The 20415-nt window shown below is 35.8% G+C and overlaps 1 protein-coding gene across 1 annotated transcript in view; it reads left to right on the forward strand.

Moving 5' to 3' along the window:
• Positions 1–899: 899 nt before the first annotated feature.
• The window catches only part of cwc22 (CWC22 spliceosome associated protein homolog), a 37594-nt gene continuing 18078 nt past the window's right edge, over positions 900–20415 (forward strand). Inside the window, exons 1-14 of the mRNA XM_026271288.1 lie at positions 900–1048; positions 4683–4782; positions 8172–8392; positions 9816–9868; positions 9963–10049; positions 10168–10428; positions 11789–11917; positions 12803–12971; positions 13055–13108; positions 13202–13337; positions 13430–13636; positions 14989–15051; positions 16137–16241; positions 17442–17526. Of these exons, the coding sequence (XP_026127073.1) occupies positions 986–1048; positions 4683–4782; positions 8172–8392; positions 9816–9868; positions 9963–10049; positions 10168–10428; positions 11789–11917; positions 12803–12971; positions 13055–13108; positions 13202–13337; positions 13430–13636; positions 14989–15051; positions 16137–16241; positions 17442–17526 (1733 nt within the window). The 5' untranslated portion in view covers positions 900–985. The remainder of the gene's footprint in view (positions 1049–4682; positions 4783–8171; positions 8393–9815; positions 9869–9962; positions 10050–10167; positions 10429–11788; positions 11918–12802; positions 12972–13054; positions 13109–13201; positions 13338–13429; positions 13637–14988; positions 15052–16136; positions 16242–17441; positions 17527–20415) is intronic.

The following is a 20415-nucleotide window of genomic DNA, read 5'->3' on the forward strand; positions in this document are numbered from 1 at the left end:
TGCTTATGGTTTTAAGCTTTAGATGCATTTTTGAATTCGCAACAGATAACAATACATTCATGTTGTAGTTGTACTTCAAAAAAGAAACATAATTATTTAAATCATTAAACCCCATTCATCATAATCTGAGGGTTCAATGTGAATAAAGTTAATGATTAACTTTTTTGTCCCCTATAAGAAACAAGTTTTTAATGATAAAATATTATATTATTAAATACATTATATATTGTGTCTTTTTAATGATCTATTTTTATAAAGGTGTAGAAATGTTAAATTAAATTGGTTAAATTAGTCAATAAATACATACATACATTTTCTATAAGAACCTATTCTTACTTTATTGTATCATGCCAAACATTTTAGACAGCATCTTTTAAACTCTCCCATAATAAATGGATGCAATTTAAACAAATAAATACATTTTATTTGGCATATGTTATTTTGTAGTGATAATGTGAAGATCAGAATTGTTGTTCATTAAAATATTTGTCTTTCATGATCTGATTGTAGTTGTGTTAGGCATCAAATAATTGTATTATTATTATTTTTTTTTTATATATAAATATATTTTTGCTGTGATTGACAACAACAAGACAACACCTTAAAATAAAAGGCAAGGCTATGATTAGATCTTTATTGTAAGGTATGTGATAAATGAACTAAGACAGATAAAGTTACAGTGCCACTTATTGAAGAATATGACATTTACACCTGGGACACGAGAAAAAAAAAATCTTAACATTAATAATTCATTTTCACTTATTTTGCCTCGGCGTAGACATTAGCCTCAATACATTAATATAATGTAAAGTAATATCAAGACATCTGTTTCCTGTCGCAGAGCTGTTGTTGTTTTTTTCCCTTAGTGATAATCATCCAGCATATGTTCAGTAATGCAGATCTACTGCTGAGGGAAAACGCGTTGAGCTCCTCCACGGAGCCTCGCGGGCATCCGTAGCATCACTTCCGGAAGACGGCGGGAAAGATGGCGGCCGAGTCAAACGAGTCCGAAATGGCATTGAATATGAGTTCTACATCCAGAGAAGAGGTAGGAAAATCATTATTCTACCTGCGGTAAAACACGAATATGTATGTTTTCCACGGCGGTGTAGTTTAAAGCGGGTCGATTTTGTGTTAAGTTGTGTTTACGGGGGTGGGCCTGCACACATGGAGCAGATGGCGCTGCTTTAGTGTGCGCGTGAGATCAGTTGTGTGTAATATTGATATAAGCACTGACAAAAAACTATAATAAACCCTTTTTTTTTCTTCATACAAGTGTTTTATGGGTCCCTTGATTCTCTAAAGTGAAAATCTGTTTCCTAGACAAGTTATCAAAGGGACAAGACTTAAAAAAAAATAAGACAACAACGTGATCGAATCACAAAATCAAATCAATGTCAACGTTAAACGTTTTCTGACTTTTTAAGAAAATGTTAGGCATCATATAACGTGGTTATTTATTAAGTAGGCCTATTTTTTTCATATTATATGTGGAAACCCCTTTGAAAACATTCAGATTACAAGCATAAACCACAATAGAAGGTGTAGTTCAGTAGTTGAAATCATTGTTCTCTCCTTGTGGCCAATTATTGTTTACATATTGATTACAAATCATATCGCACTTTGAGAAGAACCATTTATACCTTTCTGTTTTCCTGAGAAATTCTCCAAGCAGTGTTTCATTTACGTACTTGAGGGTTCATGTCATTTCAAAGCCTTATGACCTTAAAGCTCACTGTTTTCCTGTGAATAATAACAGACAAACTGAATTTTCAGAGTCTGATGAACAAACTACCGAATGCCCTTAATGAGGCTACGTTTATTTTATCATTATTTGTGAAAAAAATTACAATTTAAAATAAAATGCTTCTTTTAGAATGAATTTTAAAATGCAATTTATCCTTATGATGGCAGGGCTGAATTTTCAATGTCACCTGATCTTTTAGAAATCATTCATGGATCCAGAAACATTTCTCATCATCATTAATATTGTAGTTGTGCTGCATAGTATGTTTGTGGAAAGCATGATACATTTTTCAGGTTTTCTTGATAAGAAAGTCTGATAGGAAAAAAAAAAAAACATTTATTTGAAATAAATCTTTTGTAAGGTTTTAAATATCTTGCTGTCCGTTTTGATCAATTAATTTTTAATTATTTGTTAATGTTTCCACATTATTTATTAATGTGTCCTTCCTTAATGAAGAGAATTACAAATATCTTAAAAAAATGAAATGGATGTAAACCTAGACTGTAAACCATGATTGTTTATTATACTAAAATGACTCGAAACCGTAAATGAAATGTAATTTAACAAATTTGATGAAACCTCAAAACCCTTAAGAACATGTTTGTCTCTCTTGACTTTTGGGACATGCTCATTTCTGTTTTGTCACATTATTTTTGTTAAATTTGACGTTACAGGTAATCCCAGCTAAAATGGTGTAAACCAAAGGTGTCCAGTCCCATTTCTGGAGTAGGACCCAAATGAGATCTGTTTTATTTGTTCACTAAATTTGTCATTATTATTACCCCACACCCCTTTTCTTTCTTTTTAGGATCCATTTTAATGGTTTAAATGTAAAAAAAAAAAACACGTTTATTTAACGGAGTTCATAAAACCTCAAAAGTTTAATAATGTATTGCCATTATTAACAGAGCCCTATGAAATGTTTTATTTTTTCCAACAAATGGCCTCGTTCTATCAGAGTTTAGCTCCAGCCCCAGTTAAACACACCTAAACCAGCTAATCAAGGTCTTCAGAGCCAAGACATACTTTCATGCAGGTGTGCTGGAAGAACTGAGCACCCCTGGTATTACCCAGGATCCAGCTGTTCGTTATTAGCTGTATTTTTCTTTTTTAAATGAATGCTGCTCTGTTACTTTCTTTATTGACATTGAAAGAAACTCCATTCTTTTCGGTTTAGGCTATGTAAAGTGCTGATATGGCTTTTGCTTCCCTCTTTTACTTGTTCTCCTTTTTTGTCTTCGACCAGGCACTGTGTTTCTGAATGATTTCTTCCCCAAGTGCTCAGCGTTCTCAGTGTGTGTATGACTCTGAAATCCCAGCCTATCTGCTGAATGGCAGATCCGTGTTTGAAAGACCAGTTTCCCATAAGCTTGCAGAAATCACTTGAGTCACCCACAGCGTATGGCCAGGGGTCAGGCTCAATGGGGACAGATAGGATGTTGAGAGCGAGAATGTTTCTTATACAGAGGAAAGCAAGCTCATGGCTATTCTTTGAGTGTCCCGCATCCGTCTGCGGCCAATGCTGAAACAGCACGGAGAGTTTTGCATTACCGACACCCCAGAAAACACGCATCTGCTTCCTGCCCGTCCTGCTGAAACAGCAAATTGAGTTTTGATTGAAAGTGTGGCAGTGGCAGGTGTGTGTGGCATATTCAGTGAAATTGAATTTGGAGAGTGATGTTTTACTGCAGCTCCAGATGTTAGTTCACTGATAGCTCCTCTGCTGTCTGATGGTTTCTCACTGCTGCTTGTAATTGAAGTTTACTTCCCTACTCCAGTATACTGCATTACTGTCTGTAGTGTTTTGCATCTTCAGCATCTCTGGCCTCTGATAACAGCCATTTTCAGGCTTCGTCATATTCCCACACAAATGAGCTTTTTTTTTTTTTTATGACTGCAATGCGACCAACTATCAAAAATGCAGTAAAAACTGCAGGTATGATTCAGCAAAAAAAATTAAAATGGACATTTTGTTGTTCCAATTCTGAATAAATTTCTTGTGTTCAAAAGAAGATATTTTGAAGAATATGGGTAACCAACACAGTTTCTGGTTCACGTTGACATTCCATAGTGTTATTTTATTTATTTTTTGTTCATAGGCATACTATGGAAATCAGTGGGGACCAGAAACTTCTAACTCCTCTAATATTTAAAGTCTATTTTGTTAATTCTTTGGGTTAACTGTCACCTTTAAGTCATAAGGCCTTTCTCCTCATCGCCTCTCAATATTATGGTTAAAAAATGTACTTACAATTTTAAAAACTTTTAATTAAGGCAACATGTCACATTTTTATTTGAGTTTAAGGTCTTCATCTACTGTTTTATTTAATTTGATTTCAGCTTTATCAGTAGAATAATTGTTTGTGCAATAATTGTACATTTTCTTCTTAAATAGAAATGGAAATCCATTCCAAAATGTTTTTCCAGTAGCTCAAACCTCATTCAAAGGTGGTCTTTAGAGACCCTCGAATCAAAATCCTGTCACAGGAGACATTTGACATGCATGTTCAGTGCTTCCCACACATAGACTTCACTTGGGCGGGCTGTGGTGGATATTTCACAAAGACAGGGCGCGACAGTGCAGGGCTTCAGTCACAAATAAAAATAGATGTGCGGATAAAGCAAAATCCCTCAGTTTTTTATTTATTTTTATTCTATGTCTTTAAATCTCTTCAAAACATGAAATGGTAAAACAAACGTCTTAATGATAATTTTAAGTTGTCTTATATTTTGATGATGAAAAAACATAAATTGTGATACAGCAAATCGATTATGAAAAATGATTTTATTAAAAAAAGAGCGCTGCATGTTGCAGTGTCACAAGACGGAGCTGTTGCGCGTTTAACAGGCTCAACACTCATACACTTAGACCTACTGTACTTGTGCTTTGTTGCACTACTGTGCTCTTACTCTGTGTCCTCTCTCTGCCTTCCAGCCTCCCAGTCCAGGAGAAATGCAGCAGCGGGAGAGAAAGGCCAGCACAAGTTCATCTGAGGATGGAGACAGTGATGGTGAGGACAGCAGGAGGGTTGTTGGTAAGTTTGTCCTTTTTATTTTTTTTTTTTATTTCTTTTTTTATTTTATTGCATTTTAACTGTAGTCACATAAAATTGTGAATTATCTTAAATCACATTTTGCTATTGATTGTTACAGGGAAAGTTCACCCCAAAATGTACTTTATTTTATAATTTGGAACACAAAAGATGTTTAAAAAAATTATATCTTAATAACAAAATCTTTTTTGTGTGTGTGTGTATATATATATATATATATATGTATATGTTACTTTTTTTTTTACATTTTTGTTTTGGTAATTTTAGTATTAAAACTTATTTTGTAATTTAATTTGTTTTTATTGTCCTATTCCATAATTAATACAATTACCCATTAATTAAATATCCCATTTAATAATTAAAAGAATAATTGTTTGTTTCCACACAAAAAAAGTAAGGAATGATAGAGAGTGAGTAAATTATGAAAATGTTATTTTTTTTAGGTGAACTGTTCCTTTAAATCGTAATTCCACTGGCCTTATATCCTCTGAAAATAATTCCGCTCCGGTAGAACAAACTGTACATACAATGGGCAGAAAACGGTTGCCTCAGCACTAAACTGGCACATGAGCCTGCTTGTTTCCTCACAGCTGAGACCTACTTCCAACCTATCCTCAGTCAGCAAAAGGACGAACAGAGTGACAGAGCAATGCTTCACTGTAGATGCACCTGTTGTGGGCGAACACACAGTTTGTGTAGCTAGCACGTTTCAATTGACATGAGAAATTACCTCAAATACAAAAGGTTTTTTTCTTACAACTATGAGGAATAAAATCTTTGGTCAAACTGTAAAATTAGGACTCATTGTTTTTCTTTTTTTAGTTCTTGCCATTTTCAGCAACTGCAGTTGAATCTGATTTGAAATGCCTTTTATATGAAAGGTTTTCAGTCATTAGTTTTTCAGATTTAGTCTCAAAGGAAATAGTTATATTTTTCCATGTGTAGTGTGAATAAATCAAATGTAATCTTGAGGGTCTTAGATGCAACTCTTCCATTAATAGTACAGCTAGTATGTCCCTCAGGTGGCTCCTAAATCTTGTACGGCAATGTCAAGTCAGTCATCAGTGTTTTTCCATAGAGGTCTGTATCTCAAGGCTCATCTGCATCCGGCCTCAGTATAGTGATGCGCAGACGTATAACCTTGCTTCTCATGCCTGTTTATCTGATCTATTGCTCCCTGGTCTCTAGAGCTCATCACCAGCAGTCTCACTTCAGTAGCTCTCATAGTCTGTGTTATCATCCATAAAATGCTTTCAATCATCCCTTCTGCTGAGCTGCTGCAAATCCAAAATCAGACCCAGTGAGAACGGCACAAGTCTCTATCCATCCCTTGACACCTGCACAAGGATACTTGAACACATTTGGGTGATTTTATTTTATTTTTTTCATATTTTTATGATTTGCCCTACAAAACCCAGGGGCATATCTCACCTGTTGTTGAGTGTGCAATTAGAATATGTATTTCAGTACAGCGCATTTAACATTTGGCACGAAATTGAGGCAAAGCTCGACCCTGGTCTGTTCTTTTGTTCAGCATTATATTGGAAAACAGAAGAATATTTGGCATTGAAGGACTCCTCTGAGGTTATGATACCATTTCATATCTCTGTAGAGTGTGTGTAGTGGGACTAAGTGCTTTTCTTAGCAAGGATGTCATGTCTGATTTTTTGATTTTTTTTTTTAAGTTGTTTTGTATTTTCAGTAGAAAAAGCAGTTTTTCGGCGAGACCACAGAGTCGCAGCATCTCGCATTTCAACCGTATGTTGTGATATGTCAAAAATCATGGTTGTAAAGGCATTTGTTACAAATTCAAATAAATGCTTTTCTTTTGAGCTTTCTATTCATTAAAGAAACTTTATAAATATTTCCAACCAAAAAGAAAGCAGCACAATGGTTTTTGACATTAAAACGTTTAAGCATCAAATCAAAATATTAGATTTCTGAAGGATCATGTGACACTGAAGACATGAGTGCTGCAAATTCAAGTTCAAATTTTTTATAATATTTCACAATATTGCTGTTTATGCTGTATAATTGGTCAAATAAATGCATTCTTGGTGAACATAAGAGGCTTCTTTCACATGCACTAAAAATTTTACTGACCATAAAGTTTTGAATTGTTTTAGTTTAATTTTATTTTGTTTCACTAATGTATTTGTTTCTGGTATTCTAATTTAAATGTTTTGTTCCCAACCATATTTATACACAGCTGTAGCATTATAAGGTAACAATAATAATCATAATAATAATAATAATTATTATTATATTTTTTTGAAATATTTTTATTTATTTTTTTCAAGGAAAATTCCACTTATGTGGCACCATGAAGAAAACAAAAACTGTAGACTCTTTAAAGTATTTAACATTTTTATAAGAGAAATTGAGGTTTTTACTTTGATTTGATTCAAATGCATATCACTTACCTTCATTTTTAGATTTTTATTTGCATACCATCTCAAGACACCTGCCAGCTGGTTTAAGTTGGTGTGTGGCAATTGTTAATTTTAAGCCCTGGCTGTGTTCATTCCTCAAAGTCTTTCTGAAATGTCAGGATCACTGTTGAAGCTTGACATTAAGAGTGAAGCTGTCACAGAGATTGAGCTCCATATCTGGAAATGAGACCAGCTGTCTTGGAGCCACTTCACATCACGACTGCAGCCATTATATATTTCAAGATCATTTAACAAGAATCATCCTTTCATGCATTTTTAAAGCGCTGCGCTGTTGTGTGCGTGTTGCGATAAGTCATTCTTGTAAATGCCTTCGAAGAAAGAGTGCAAACTGCATTGATAAAGGCTTCAGTCTTTTTGTTCTCTTTATTTGGTGGCTGTGTTTGAAGTGACAAAAGGATCCACAGGAAAACAGCAGGTGTTGAGTCGCAGGCCCACTCGCAAGCTTAGCAGAATGATCTGCTCTTTATGATTATTTCATGGGCTTTTATGCTCCCTGGCATCGATTCAGCGCTCAGTTATTGAGCTTTGGCTTCTGTTGTTGTGAAATGTCACTTCAGGTTTGCAAGAATCCTGCATTAAATCATTCTCCCAGAAGCGATTTATCTTAAATAGAATTTTGAAATGCATATCAGGATTTGACTCCAAGCCTGGGTGGTATGATGGCTTGTGCACAGTGTAACTAAAACTGAATACTTGAAATACTCCATAAAATAATAATTGGTTGACTGCTGGTACTGGGAGTCCAGTGTTTGTATTCAAGAATTGTGTTCTTCTCTGTATCATGCTTTTAAGAGGATGTAGTCTCGTTTTCTGCAAACATCATCTTTGTTTGTTCATCACTATGTTTTTGAATGATTGCAGCTGTCTTAAAACCAAGTCTTAATTAAGACTTAATGCTTTTTCTTTTTTTTTTTCCAGATGGCCAACGTAACCCTGCTGCAGGTAGACCTGAGGGTTCAGCTCAACCTGAGGATGCTGGCTCCAAAGATGGGAGTCCACGGGCGGGCAACCCTGGGGCGAGAGCATCGTCCAGGCCCGGGCACAATCAAGAGTCCAGCGGCTCAGACAGTGACAGCAGTGAAGACGACAGTGATGACGGTGTTATGCACAGGATGAAGAGCAGTGTCACGCATATCAAGGTGAGTTACAGTCATACATAGTGGAGGGTGATATGCCCAAAGATTTATATCATAGTATTTTTCAAAATTATACCGGTTTCGTGGTATATGACGGTATTTTTTCTTTTTCATGCATGACCGGGTGTAAACAACATTTTCTACTGATTGAGAGAGAAAATAGACTACTGCAGTAGATTGACTTGTAGAATGCCTATTTTATACGGTCATGATGAGGAAATATTGTAGAAAAATTCCATCCTAAATAGTGACGAAACATAATACATGTTAAACTGGAGTCACTCATTTATAATTGCAACATCGTCTGATAATATCGACATGCATCTTGAGCGGCTATGTGGTGGTTTTGGCGATATTATTATTTTTGTCTCATACAGCACACTGCCTGAGTAAAACAAAACACGACAAACAAAAAGTGCGTAATATTAACAGATGACCTATGCTCATATTTATAATTCCAAACAGTCAGTAACGGGACTCATTTATTGATGAGTCGGCTGAGGTACGGACAGCTGAAAGTGATGCTTCTCTGCTGCTCACTGCACAGAACAAAACTGAATCAAAGCTACAGTTTATCCAAAAAAGTCGCTAGGTTTGTCAGTGTATGTATTCTATGGAAAATGAGCTGCTAAAAGCATCTGAGGTTTGCTAAATCTAGCGCTGAAGTCACGCTCGTGTTTGTGTCACGTCTCGGTGGATATTTGTGGCGGTCAGTGTATATTGTGGATGAGTTCTTCTGTGTCGTCACGTTCTCCTGCTTCTACAGCTTCAGTTTCAGAACTTTCACCAATAGTAACACATATAGCCGTGTCCTCGCAACAGTGAAAAGAGACCCCTCTCAGACGCGTTCCGAACATTATTTAAACGGCACTAGTATTGGGGTGTTTTAAAAATGGATATCATGAGAAAAATAAACGCTGGTGTTCGTTATGAACCGGTATGCAGCCCAGCACTAATCAAACAGCTTTTTTATTATGTCAAAGGGTGGATGGTTCCGTTTGTAGATTCCAGATGTGCTGGTTATTTTTTTGGCTATTATACATTATAATACATATTACACATTAAGAGTAATTAACAGTCATTTCAAGTAATGTGTACGAAACATAGCTGCATCTCAACTGAATTACGTTATTTACTTGTTTAAAGGTAAATAACAAGTACTCAATCAGTTTGTTTAATAAACAATAATTTATTGACCATTAAATAAAAATTCCTAGTTTTTATAAGCCTTAAACACTGCCATCCATTAAAATATAAGTGTGTGAATCAGATATGCCATTGCAGTTTACTATTAATGTCGCACTGTTGCCATGTATAAAGAAATAATAATTAGAGCCATATAACCTATAAGTAGTTGACACAAATCCAGAGCTTGACTTATTGGTGCAACTACTATGCTTGGCTAATGTGATTGTGTTTGTTTTAGCGTGCCTCTGAAGATGAGAGCAAAAACCGACAAAGAAGCTCCTCATCTGATAGGTAAGTCTGTTATTAATCTCAATAAAAACAATTTTAAAAAGCCACTTCAAATTCAGACCTTTATTTAAACTGGTTTCATTTGTCTCCATTTTAGGGATGAAAAGAAGTCTCAGTCAAGATCCCGCTCCAGATCCCGCTCTAGATCTCGTTCTCCTCAAGAACGTTATGGAAGGGGTCGTAGGTGAGGGAATGTGTGTTTATGTTCTAGACAAATATGCTGTTGCCTTTTTCGTCCTGATGTAATAAATTGCACCTTTCAGTTCTAATGTTTTCTTTGTTCTTCGCTGTCCTCGCATCAGGTCCAGGGAGCGTGAGCGAGATCGAGGCCGCTATGATGACCGGGATCGTTATGAAAGGCGCTCCAGCAGAGAGAGGGATTGGGAACACAGGAGGAGGGGAAGGTCAGCATCCCCAGCCAAAAATGATAAATCTCCCACTGAGGAGCCTCCAGTAAAGAAGAGGAAGGAAGCGCTGGACCCCATCCTTACCCGCACTGGTGGGGCCTACATCCCACCGGCCAAACTGAGAATGATGCAGGCTCAGATCACTGACAAGAGCAGGTTGGTTTCACTACATTTTGTATCTATATATTTTTTATAGGGTTAATCATGGTGTACTGTTGTTGTTTGATATAAAGTTTATTTACCTTAGGCTATATATTTATGATATTACACTTTGAAAATCCATCAATGGGTTTTGAGCTTTCAAGAAAAAAAGGGAATTAATAAGAAGTTGGGCAACATACTGAATATTGACAATATTTCTGTGATTGAATCTAAGTGTAGAATTTATCATAATAAAATATTTTTTGTAAGATTAATATACACTATTGTTCAAAGGTTTTGATGCCAGTAAGATTGTTATAAAACATAATTTTACAATAAAAATTTTTTACAATAAGACATTACAATAATAAATAATCTATTTCCATATACTTTCTCATAATACAACAGTTGTGCTGTATTTTTGTGGAATCCATGATAATCCATGTTTTATTTTAAATAGAAATGTGTGACTTTTGTAGCACTGCTCTTCTTGAGTAAAATTCAAAAGAACAACAAAATAATGTACACTACTGTTTTGTTGTTCTTTTGATGCCTACATATTTATGGAAAAATCTGACATTATATCAGACTTTATCCAACTTTATTTCTTCTAATCTAATTGTCTTCAAATTACTATTGTTTAATGATCAGCCATTTAAGCCATAAATAATATAAATGTAAAAATACAAAAATGGTGAAAACTGCCAAAAGACCTAAACATTGAGAAATATAATTTTTAGTTTTATTGCCCAGCTCTAATAACGAGTGATCATCAGATAAGAAAGGTGATCTTTGTTGATCCATATCGAATGGGATTGATTTTGAAGTATTCTCCGATATTGTGATAAGAATAGATTGGGATTTATTGATGGTGGGAAACGCATCCACGTTAATTTAATGAAGGGGTCGATAAAATTTCCTCATGTGGCAGAATGGAGGTCACCAGCCAGGAAATATAGAGGTGTCCCTTAGGGTTGTGGGATATCTGTAGCAGAAGGAGTGGAGCTCTGGTCTGTGCTTGAGGCCAGACACTGGATGATAGGTGATCGAGACAGTGCATCAGAGATCAGTCTCAAGAGCTTAGTTGTTGGGGAAAAATAGCAGTTCTTTAAGGAGCTGAGCACGACTTCAAAACTCCTTATCATCAGCATTTTCCAGGCTATTTCATGCTGAAGTACAGACTGAGAAGCAGACGGCATTGAAGGTTTTTTCCTGCTATTACAGTTGTGCCAAATAAGACCTTTAAAATGGTCTATTACTGGGCACTAAAGACAAATGTTTCAAGATCACTGTGGTGTTAACAGGCTGAAAGTGTCTGCTTTAACAGATTTGTGTAGATGGTTTTTCATCCATTCTTTTCTTTTTCATTCCACAGTTTGGAGTATCAGAGGATGAGCTGGGAAGCCCTGAAGAAGTCCATCAATGGTCTGATCAACAAAGTAAACGTTTCCAACATCGCCAACATTATTCAAGAGCTGCTGCAGGAGAATATAGTGAGGGGCAGGTAAAGACCACAGCTCTTGTGTTTGACTCCGAAACAGAAATAGCTTTGTTGCCAGGTATGTTTACCAGGAATTTGTTTTGGTGACAGACTACTGACTCTATGGACATGTTCTAAGCTCAGGGCTGTTGAAAAGAATGGCGCAAATCAAAACATCTTACTGACATCTAATGTACTCTCTGTCACTGCCTAAAGGACATAGTATCATAATACTATTCATTTACTAACTGCTTGTTTTCTTAAAAACAAACAAACAAAAAAAAAACACTAGCTTCCCTATTCTTTTTGTATTCTATCCATTTCTTTTCATTTATTATACAGTTAACAAAAGCAACTAACACTAGCTTGCTCTATTCTTTTTCAATTCTATTTTTTATATTTATTTTTATATAAGAAAAAACCTTGTTACTTGTACTATGTTACGCTAACTGAGACTTGTTATAGCTCTTGCTTTTCATTGCTCTTTTGTTGTTTTTTGATTGCTTCCATTGTCATTGTCCATGCTTTGGATAAGGCATCATTTGCAAAATGACAATCGACAAACCGACACATTTTTTCAAGAATCTTTTGAAAAAACCCCAGCATTTTTTTAAATTGAAATTTTTGTGACATTTTAAATGTTTATTGTCAGTTTTAATGCATTTAAGGGATTCTTGCTAAAAAAAAAATTTAACTGACCCCAGATGTATGGTAGTGTATACACCAAGTTCGATTGAAATCAGTTGTGAAGTTAAGTCTCCAATGATATTTGTATGATGCATGAGTTGTTACCCATGTAAATGTAAACCAGTCACTTATGAGGTTTCATTTCAGTTAGGATGCTTCCTGTGTAGACAGGAAACAGTAAGTTTGACTAACTGTTTTTGGTCCTCGTGTGTCTCTCTCCAGGGGTCTTCTGGCCAGGTCGACACTTCAGGCTCAGGCTGCCTCTCCCATCTTCACCCATGTGTATGCTGCAGTGGTAGCCATCATCAACTCCAAGTTCCCTCAGATCGGAGAACTTATTCTAAAGAGACTTATCCTCAATTTCCGGAAAGGTTACAGGAGGAATGATAAAGTAAGTCTTAAGGAAGCTGGCTACTAAATGGAGCACCAATTTAAATTACATTCTAACATTTTTTTTTATTTCTGTCTTTTCAGCAACAATGTCTCACAGCATCCAAGTTCGTGGGCCATCTCATCAACCAGAATGTGGTATGTCCTTCTGGTCCTTTTAAAAGATTTTTGTCTATAAACCACAGCTTAGTGTAGTGCTTAACTGCATTAACTGCATTTCTTTGTCTCAAGGCTCATGAAGTCCTGTGTCTAGAGATGTTAACTCTGCTGTTGGAAAGACCCACTGATGACAGTGTAGAAGTGGCCATCAGCTTTCTAAAAGACTGTGGTCTCAAACTGACAGAGGTCTCCCCTCGAGGCATCAACGGTACATTACTTTCTATTTTATTTTATTTACTTATTTTGTTATTGAATGGATGATTTTATCTTGTGTTATGTCTACATTGTCATATTTTTCAGCTATCTTTGAACGCCTGAGGAACATCTTGCATGAATCAGAGATAGATAAGCGTGTACAGTACATGATTGAGGTGATGTTTGCCATCAGGAAGGATGGGTTTAAGGACCACCCTATTATCCCAGATGGGCTTGACCTAGTGGAAGAAGAGGACCAGTTCACACACATGCTTCCTCTGGAGGACGATTACAACACAGAGGACATCTTAAGTACGATCAGCTGCACTTCTTTAAGCCATTTTAGAGTGTTAAACCTTTTACCTTTCTCCATATTAGAAATTGTCAAGGGCAGATGACTGATTTTAGATTTCAGTAAAAATTGATTGGAGATCTCCGTGAGTACAGTTCTGATAATTTTATAAACTCATATTCTATGTGGTCTCTCTTGCCAAAAATATTGCCTCCTTTTATTTAATATTTAAATAAAGCACTTATGTGAAAGTTCTATAATCTTTTTTAGTAACCGCTGATTTGAGATTCCAGTAAACTACTGACTTAGGATATCATTCAACAACAGATTTAATATTTCAGGAATTAGAATTTCAGTTACTACCATTTTGCTACCAAGTTGGGTCTGTAGGACTTTTTCATTATTTTGAAAAGTCTCTTGCACCAAGTCTGCATTAATAATAATAATAATACATCTTATTTGTAATGTGCCTTTCTCAAACTCCAATCCATTTTTTTTTGTCAGAAATGAAGTAAAATAAAAAAAAATTATATTGTAAATAGTGCTTTATATTTGAATGTATAAAATGTAATTTACTCCTGTGATGACAGGATGATTTCAACAACTTCATTCTTCCATGAAGATATCACATGATCAATCCTTCAAGACATATTTCTTTTCTTCTCATTAATATTTGAAAGTTATACTGTTAATATTTTTGTGGATACATTCTCTTTCGAACCAAAAGTATTTTCTTTCAAAGAAAATTCTATTGACCACAAGCTTTCAAATGGTCATGTAGTTTTAATTCATAAATGTATCAGTCATGATGAAACGCATGCTTCAAGTTTCTAATTTCCACTGTCTTGTTTAAAACGGTCCGGTTTTCATCATTGTTCCTGAAGGTGTTGAGCGAGTACGATTCAGTACCTCACTCACCTAACCTGCCAGACCTCAATTTCTCATGTTTAGCAGCTAATTACCTTGATACGATCATAATGGATGACTTCCTTCTCTCTAAAGCCACCCACGAGGGAACTCATGCTCTCAAACCAGAGGCTGCAGTCCTTGCTCTGCCTGTGTGTAATTGGGAGTTTTGCTCTCTCAGTTCTCATATTTAGCTTCTGTCTGTACTGATGTTTGCGGATATGCATCTTTACTGAGGCTTCTGAGACAAAGTGTGCTAATTGAAAATCCATACAAGTGGCCCTTTGGGGAGCATGAACAGCCATTATCACATTAAGCTCTTTTTATGTATTATGGCTAATACACAGCAAATTCTTCTTTATGGGTAATTGCCTCTGATTACATCTCGTTGGCACTGACTTAATTGCTGCGTAACGTGTAATTGCAAACGAATGTCTGCTTTACATCAACAATATTCCTTTTGCAGATGTCTTCAAGTTGGATCCCAACTTCCTGGAGAACGAGGAGAAGTACAAAGCAATTAAACGGGGTGAGTTAATGACTCTTTTATATATATATATTTTTTTTTTTATGCATTCTACGTTCTCATTATTGCCTATTAAAAGAGATGCCCTCTGATACACTGTCTCTGCTAGCGCATTAGAATTTTAATTGTGTACTAATTGTACAACGGACTGGAGGCAACCATATGGTACAGGAAGCTGAAATGGTGGCCCTTGATTGCAACAATTGGAGATGCTTGTTCTCTGATGCGAAGATGATTACTTCATTTATGGCTTGAGAAGCAAAGCTAATGTAATCGTTCAGCAGTGGAAAAAGTGAGAGAACATAGTTGTGACCTAAGATGCCAATGGGATAACTGGGCAAAGACGAGAGAGTGTTTGTGTGTGTTACGCTTGTCACTTTTTCCTAAAGTCAAATCCAAATGAATCCCAAGTAGGGTGACATTTTAATTGATAGATGCAGTTCTTTAGGATAATGTAGCTCATCGGTCCCTCCACTTTCCACGCTCTCCACTACAAACATATATTGAAAGAAAAATATGGAAAATAAAATGAGCCATAAACCAAATTACAATTAAAATTCACGAAAAACACATGGTGACGACTATCATCATGAAGTCTGGTCCACTTCACAACTTTTTATGGCCTAGAACCATTCAGTTAGATTGGAAGGACAAGGATATCACTGTTATATGTACTCTTATTGATATATTAGGGGTGTAATGGTTCAAAAAATTCAAGGTTCGGATAGGACACGGTGTCATGGTTTGGAACATTTTCTATTGGCAGTGGGGTTATAATTACTTAATTCGCAGTGTTGGAAATATTTATGTTTTAAACTATGAAGGTGAGCCAATGTATATCACATAAGCAACGTGCAAACTTTGCGCAAGAGTTATGCCACTCAACTTCTTAATCTGTCAATTCACTGTGCAAAAAGTGAAATATATATATATATATATATATATATATATATATATATATATATATATATATATATATATATATATATATATATATATAATTCTTTTATTATTTGTTATTATTTAAAGTTTTATTTTAAAATTATTTCTAAAAATTTATTTCTGTCTCTTTTTTTTTCATACCTCAGAAATTCTTGACGAAGGAAGCAGTGATTCTGGTGATGACGCTGGTGGCAGTGGAGATGACGAAGATGATGATGATGATGAAGGTGAAGAGGAGGCAGCTGGAGAAGGTATTTGAAATATTTATCAAGCGTCACATGCTCTACCATATACTTATAGAAAAATAGGCACAATTGTATTAATATTCAGTGTTATGATGTGGCTTGGTGGTGCTATACTTCATGTTCTTATTCGAGCACTTATGTGTTTGGGGACAATGCTTTGCATTAGTTTCCCTAGATAATCCTGCTCCTATGGTCTCTTGGGTCTTGAGCTGAGAAAAAACTGCATAAAACGCTATGTCTGTCAGGAGACTACCTGTTCCAGACTGTAGCACATTGTGTTTCAGACATTAAATGGATCATCACTTTTTTTTTTTCCCCTCTGAGGTCCAGAAACTATGTTTCTTAAACTTAAAACAGTTTAAATCCAGAAACACACTCTGCAGAAGAATGCAAATGCAAATGCTTGGCCAGTCCTACACAAGCATGTGGTCCTATTGAACATTTGCGTTGCTACGCTAGTAACAAACCTCAACAGGCTAATAGGTGATGGTTACTTTCTGATGTCTTTTTTATCTGCTGTATATCTGTAGACATGCTCAGCACGATTGGCTTGAAATTGTTTCTCTGTCAGTCAGTTTTTATCTTCTTTTTTTTTCACTTTAATTTAAAAGTTATTTTGTTGTGTTATACGTTTTGACAATAATATTGTCTATACAATATTTATTGACTTAACAATTTATTTAATCCAAATAAATTAAATTAGAAATTTTGGCAGCTAGATTAATTTTTTATATATATTTTATTATTTCAGTCAACTTTTATTCGAAGTAAAAAAAAAAATTGTATGCCTTTGGTTTTATTTTTAGTTCATTTACAATAACACTGAAATAAATAGTTATTTTTATATATACATTTGTTTTATTAAAGTATTGTAAAATTGTGTCTATTTCTGTAAAATGTTCCTTTATTCCAAAAGATCAAAGAAGATGATTTGTTCATTATATGCCGGATGTCTCGTTGATTACAATGTGAAGGTTCAAGAGCTCCTTGTCATTGAGTGCAGACCGTGTAAGCTGTGTGTCTCTCTGCTATTCTTTAGTTCCGTTCCTGTGATCAGATGAGCTTAGCTATGTTAATTGCTTCATCAGAGAAGGCTGTGAGCCTGTGAATTAAAATAACTCTGCAAAGAACAAGTGCTATTGACCTCTGGAGGGAGACATATCATATGACAAACTTCAGCCAGTCTCTGTCTTTACTTTATTTTAGAACAAGAGAAAGTCACCATCTTCGACCAGACAGAGGTGAACTTGGTAGCGTTCCGTCGAACGATTTACCTCGCCATCCAGTCAAGGTGAGTGTGTGCATCATGTGATCTAATGGTTCCGTGTCGGCTTTCGTGCTTCCATCAGCAGAAAGGGAGCAGCTCTAAAAGCCACCAGAAATAGTCTGTGCAAAAGCTTCTTTTGGCTGGAATTGAAAGACAACCTACTTTTGAGATCCCATGTGTAGAGATGAGGCTGTTTTTTCTTGTTTTTGAACCCAAGCTCCTGAAGCCCCTGAGGGCCGCAGCATGCAGATTGAATTAATAACTTTTCAGATTAGTTGTTTTTAATTGAATTTCGCCGGCACGGTGCAGCAGAAGTACCATCACGGATCAGAAATCGCTGTGGTGAAGGACTCCAAAATGAGTTCTCCTTTAATATCAATGAAAAATGTTTAAACAACAATTCTGTGGCTGGAGGAAGGCAGCATAAGTCTATTTCCCTTGCCATCACAGAACCATTTCTCAGTATGACTGTCCTCCTCATGCACATGGAGTTTTACAGCTTTTTAATGATATTTAATGCATATTGATATTTGGGCTGTTGGAGCATGTTTTCATGAGAGAATTTTTGTTTTTAATCGTCAACATTTAATGTTAGGTCGTTTAGGAATTTCTTTTGAATTTAAGGATAGTCAACATTCGAGTTATAGGGTCTGTAACTGAATTGTTTTTTCCATAATTTTTTTTTGTGCACTAGGTTGCTTTAAATGTTTTATTTTTTGTTTTTTTTAATAAATATGCCTGTTTTTTTCTCCAGTTTTGTTAAGTACATAAAGGATTGAAGGGTTAGTTCCCCCCAAAAAGTAAATTCTGTCATTAATTGCTCTCCTTCATGTTACACACCTGCAAGCCCTGTATTCATCTTCAGAACACAAGATATTTTTTATGAAATCTGAGAGCTTTCTGATCCTGTATTTATTTATTTTTTTACTAAAACATTGAATTAATTTACAGAAACATTGTTTAACAATTAACATGCGTCTTATGAACAATTTACATTGTACATTTTTAAGTATGATCCAAAACAATTGTTAAATCAGAGTAAAGTCTATCACGTGGACTGTTTCAGCTGAACTCAACTTACAAACTTAACATGATTGCCATTTTTTCTACTGAGGTTTAAATCAGCGGTGCTACAACACCTGATTTCACACTCTCTCATAATGGTGAGACTTGAGAGCGGGGGAATGTTTGCTAAATTGCTTAATGAGGCTTAAGGAATCTTAATGGTTAAATAAAAATGCTTTAAAATAATCATAAAGTAACAAAATTGTGTATCACCTTCAAAACTACTGTGAATCTAGCATGAATATTCATGCATTCCTAGCAGGCACCGAGTCACACTCTACTCTGTGTGTGTGTGTGTGTGTGTGTGTGTGTGTGTGTGTGTGTGTGTGTGTGTGTGTGTGGACTCAGAAGCTTCCTCACAGCTCCCTGTTCCACTTCTGTTGCCTGAAGCTTTAAAAAAAAGCCTCTATTGTGGAGAATGTTTGAAAGCACTAAATCTATGAGCGCCTCGGGGCTGCCGAGCACTCGCAACTTAAAGATGCAGCGGAGGATGATTCTGTATCTAGAACTTAGAGCAGTCAGGAGCAGGCTTTGGATGTGCTCTAGCTTCATTTAACCTCTTTTTGTTTAAGTGCATGAACTCTGTATATGATCACAGCTATATGAAACACGTCTAACATGACACACAGCTTCCAATGAGGCTTCTTTCAATACATTCATCTGCTGTGTGACAAGCTTTTAAATATTTCACTACCTGGGAGTCAACTGACTGACTTAATGTCTTTAAACTCTCCTGCTGGCAGCTTGATTCACCTTTTAAAACTAACCTGGTTTATCGCAGCGCTCCACTGCAGCTCAGTGAGGGGTCGGCTGGTGCTGCAGTCTCTCTGTTAACTGGCCTGAGTGCAAAGCTTAAAGAGAGAGGCACTACAAAGATTCTCACTCTGCCTTTCTACGAACTGCTTTTAAGGCCAGGATGAAACTGATTTTGCCAACAAATCCTCCACCCAGAGGCGAGGCTGGTGTATGGACAGGAAAAGTTTGACCCAGTAGGAAATTAGATTAGCCCCTGCTATTCTTCTGTTGAAATCAAGTGCATTGTGGGGTTTTCCTTCCTTTTATATAGAGAAGAAAGAAAATGATGAGAAAAGAGGGGAAAACAGTGTCTAAGTTGGTAAATTTTGATGTTGCCACATTATAATCTGGCTGACCAGTGAAACTGGCACTTTTGTTCACGTGCCTTATGCTGCTGAAGTTGCAATAAAACACTACGTGGTGGTACTCAAGCACAAAATGGTCTTGCCGAGCACATTTGAATATCTAACAATGAAGAGGAATTAAGTAGACTGCCAAAAGGAAAATGGAATTTATTGCTGTGATGCAAAGCTGAATTTTCTGTATCATTACTCCAGTCTTCAGTGTCACACGGTCCTTCAGAAATCATTCTATGCTGATTTGCTGCTAAAAAAATATTAACTATAATGTTATAAATGATTGTGCTGTTCCTTTTTTTTTTTTAAGCAGTGTTATTTATTATGGATTTTTTTCAATAAAATTTAAAAGAGCAGAATTGTTTTAAAATATAATTATGTAACATTACAAATTAATTTTTTGTCACTTTCAACTCATTACATTTTTGAAAATAAAAATCTCCCTGACCTCAAACTTTTGAACAAACATGACCAGGAATGTTTATTAAAATGTCAAATGGAGTGGGAATGGGGGCTGATTTAGGGGTGCACAGTATACAGTGACTGTACAGCTGTGTGTTGATGTAGATAGGGACTGGGTTGACTGACAGTCATGTGAAGTTGTCCTTGTGGCTAACTGTGCAGCATGGGACCTGTAGTGTCAAGTCTAGCAATCATATCCCTCTCTTTTTAGCTGCCCCTGCCCTTTGAAGTGGTC

This window comes from Carassius auratus, chromosome 9 (assembly GCF_003368295.1).
Source record: "Carassius auratus strain Wakin chromosome 9, ASM336829v1, whole genome shotgun sequence".
NCBI lineage: Eukaryota > Metazoa > Chordata > Actinopteri > Cypriniformes > Cyprinidae > Carassius > Carassius auratus.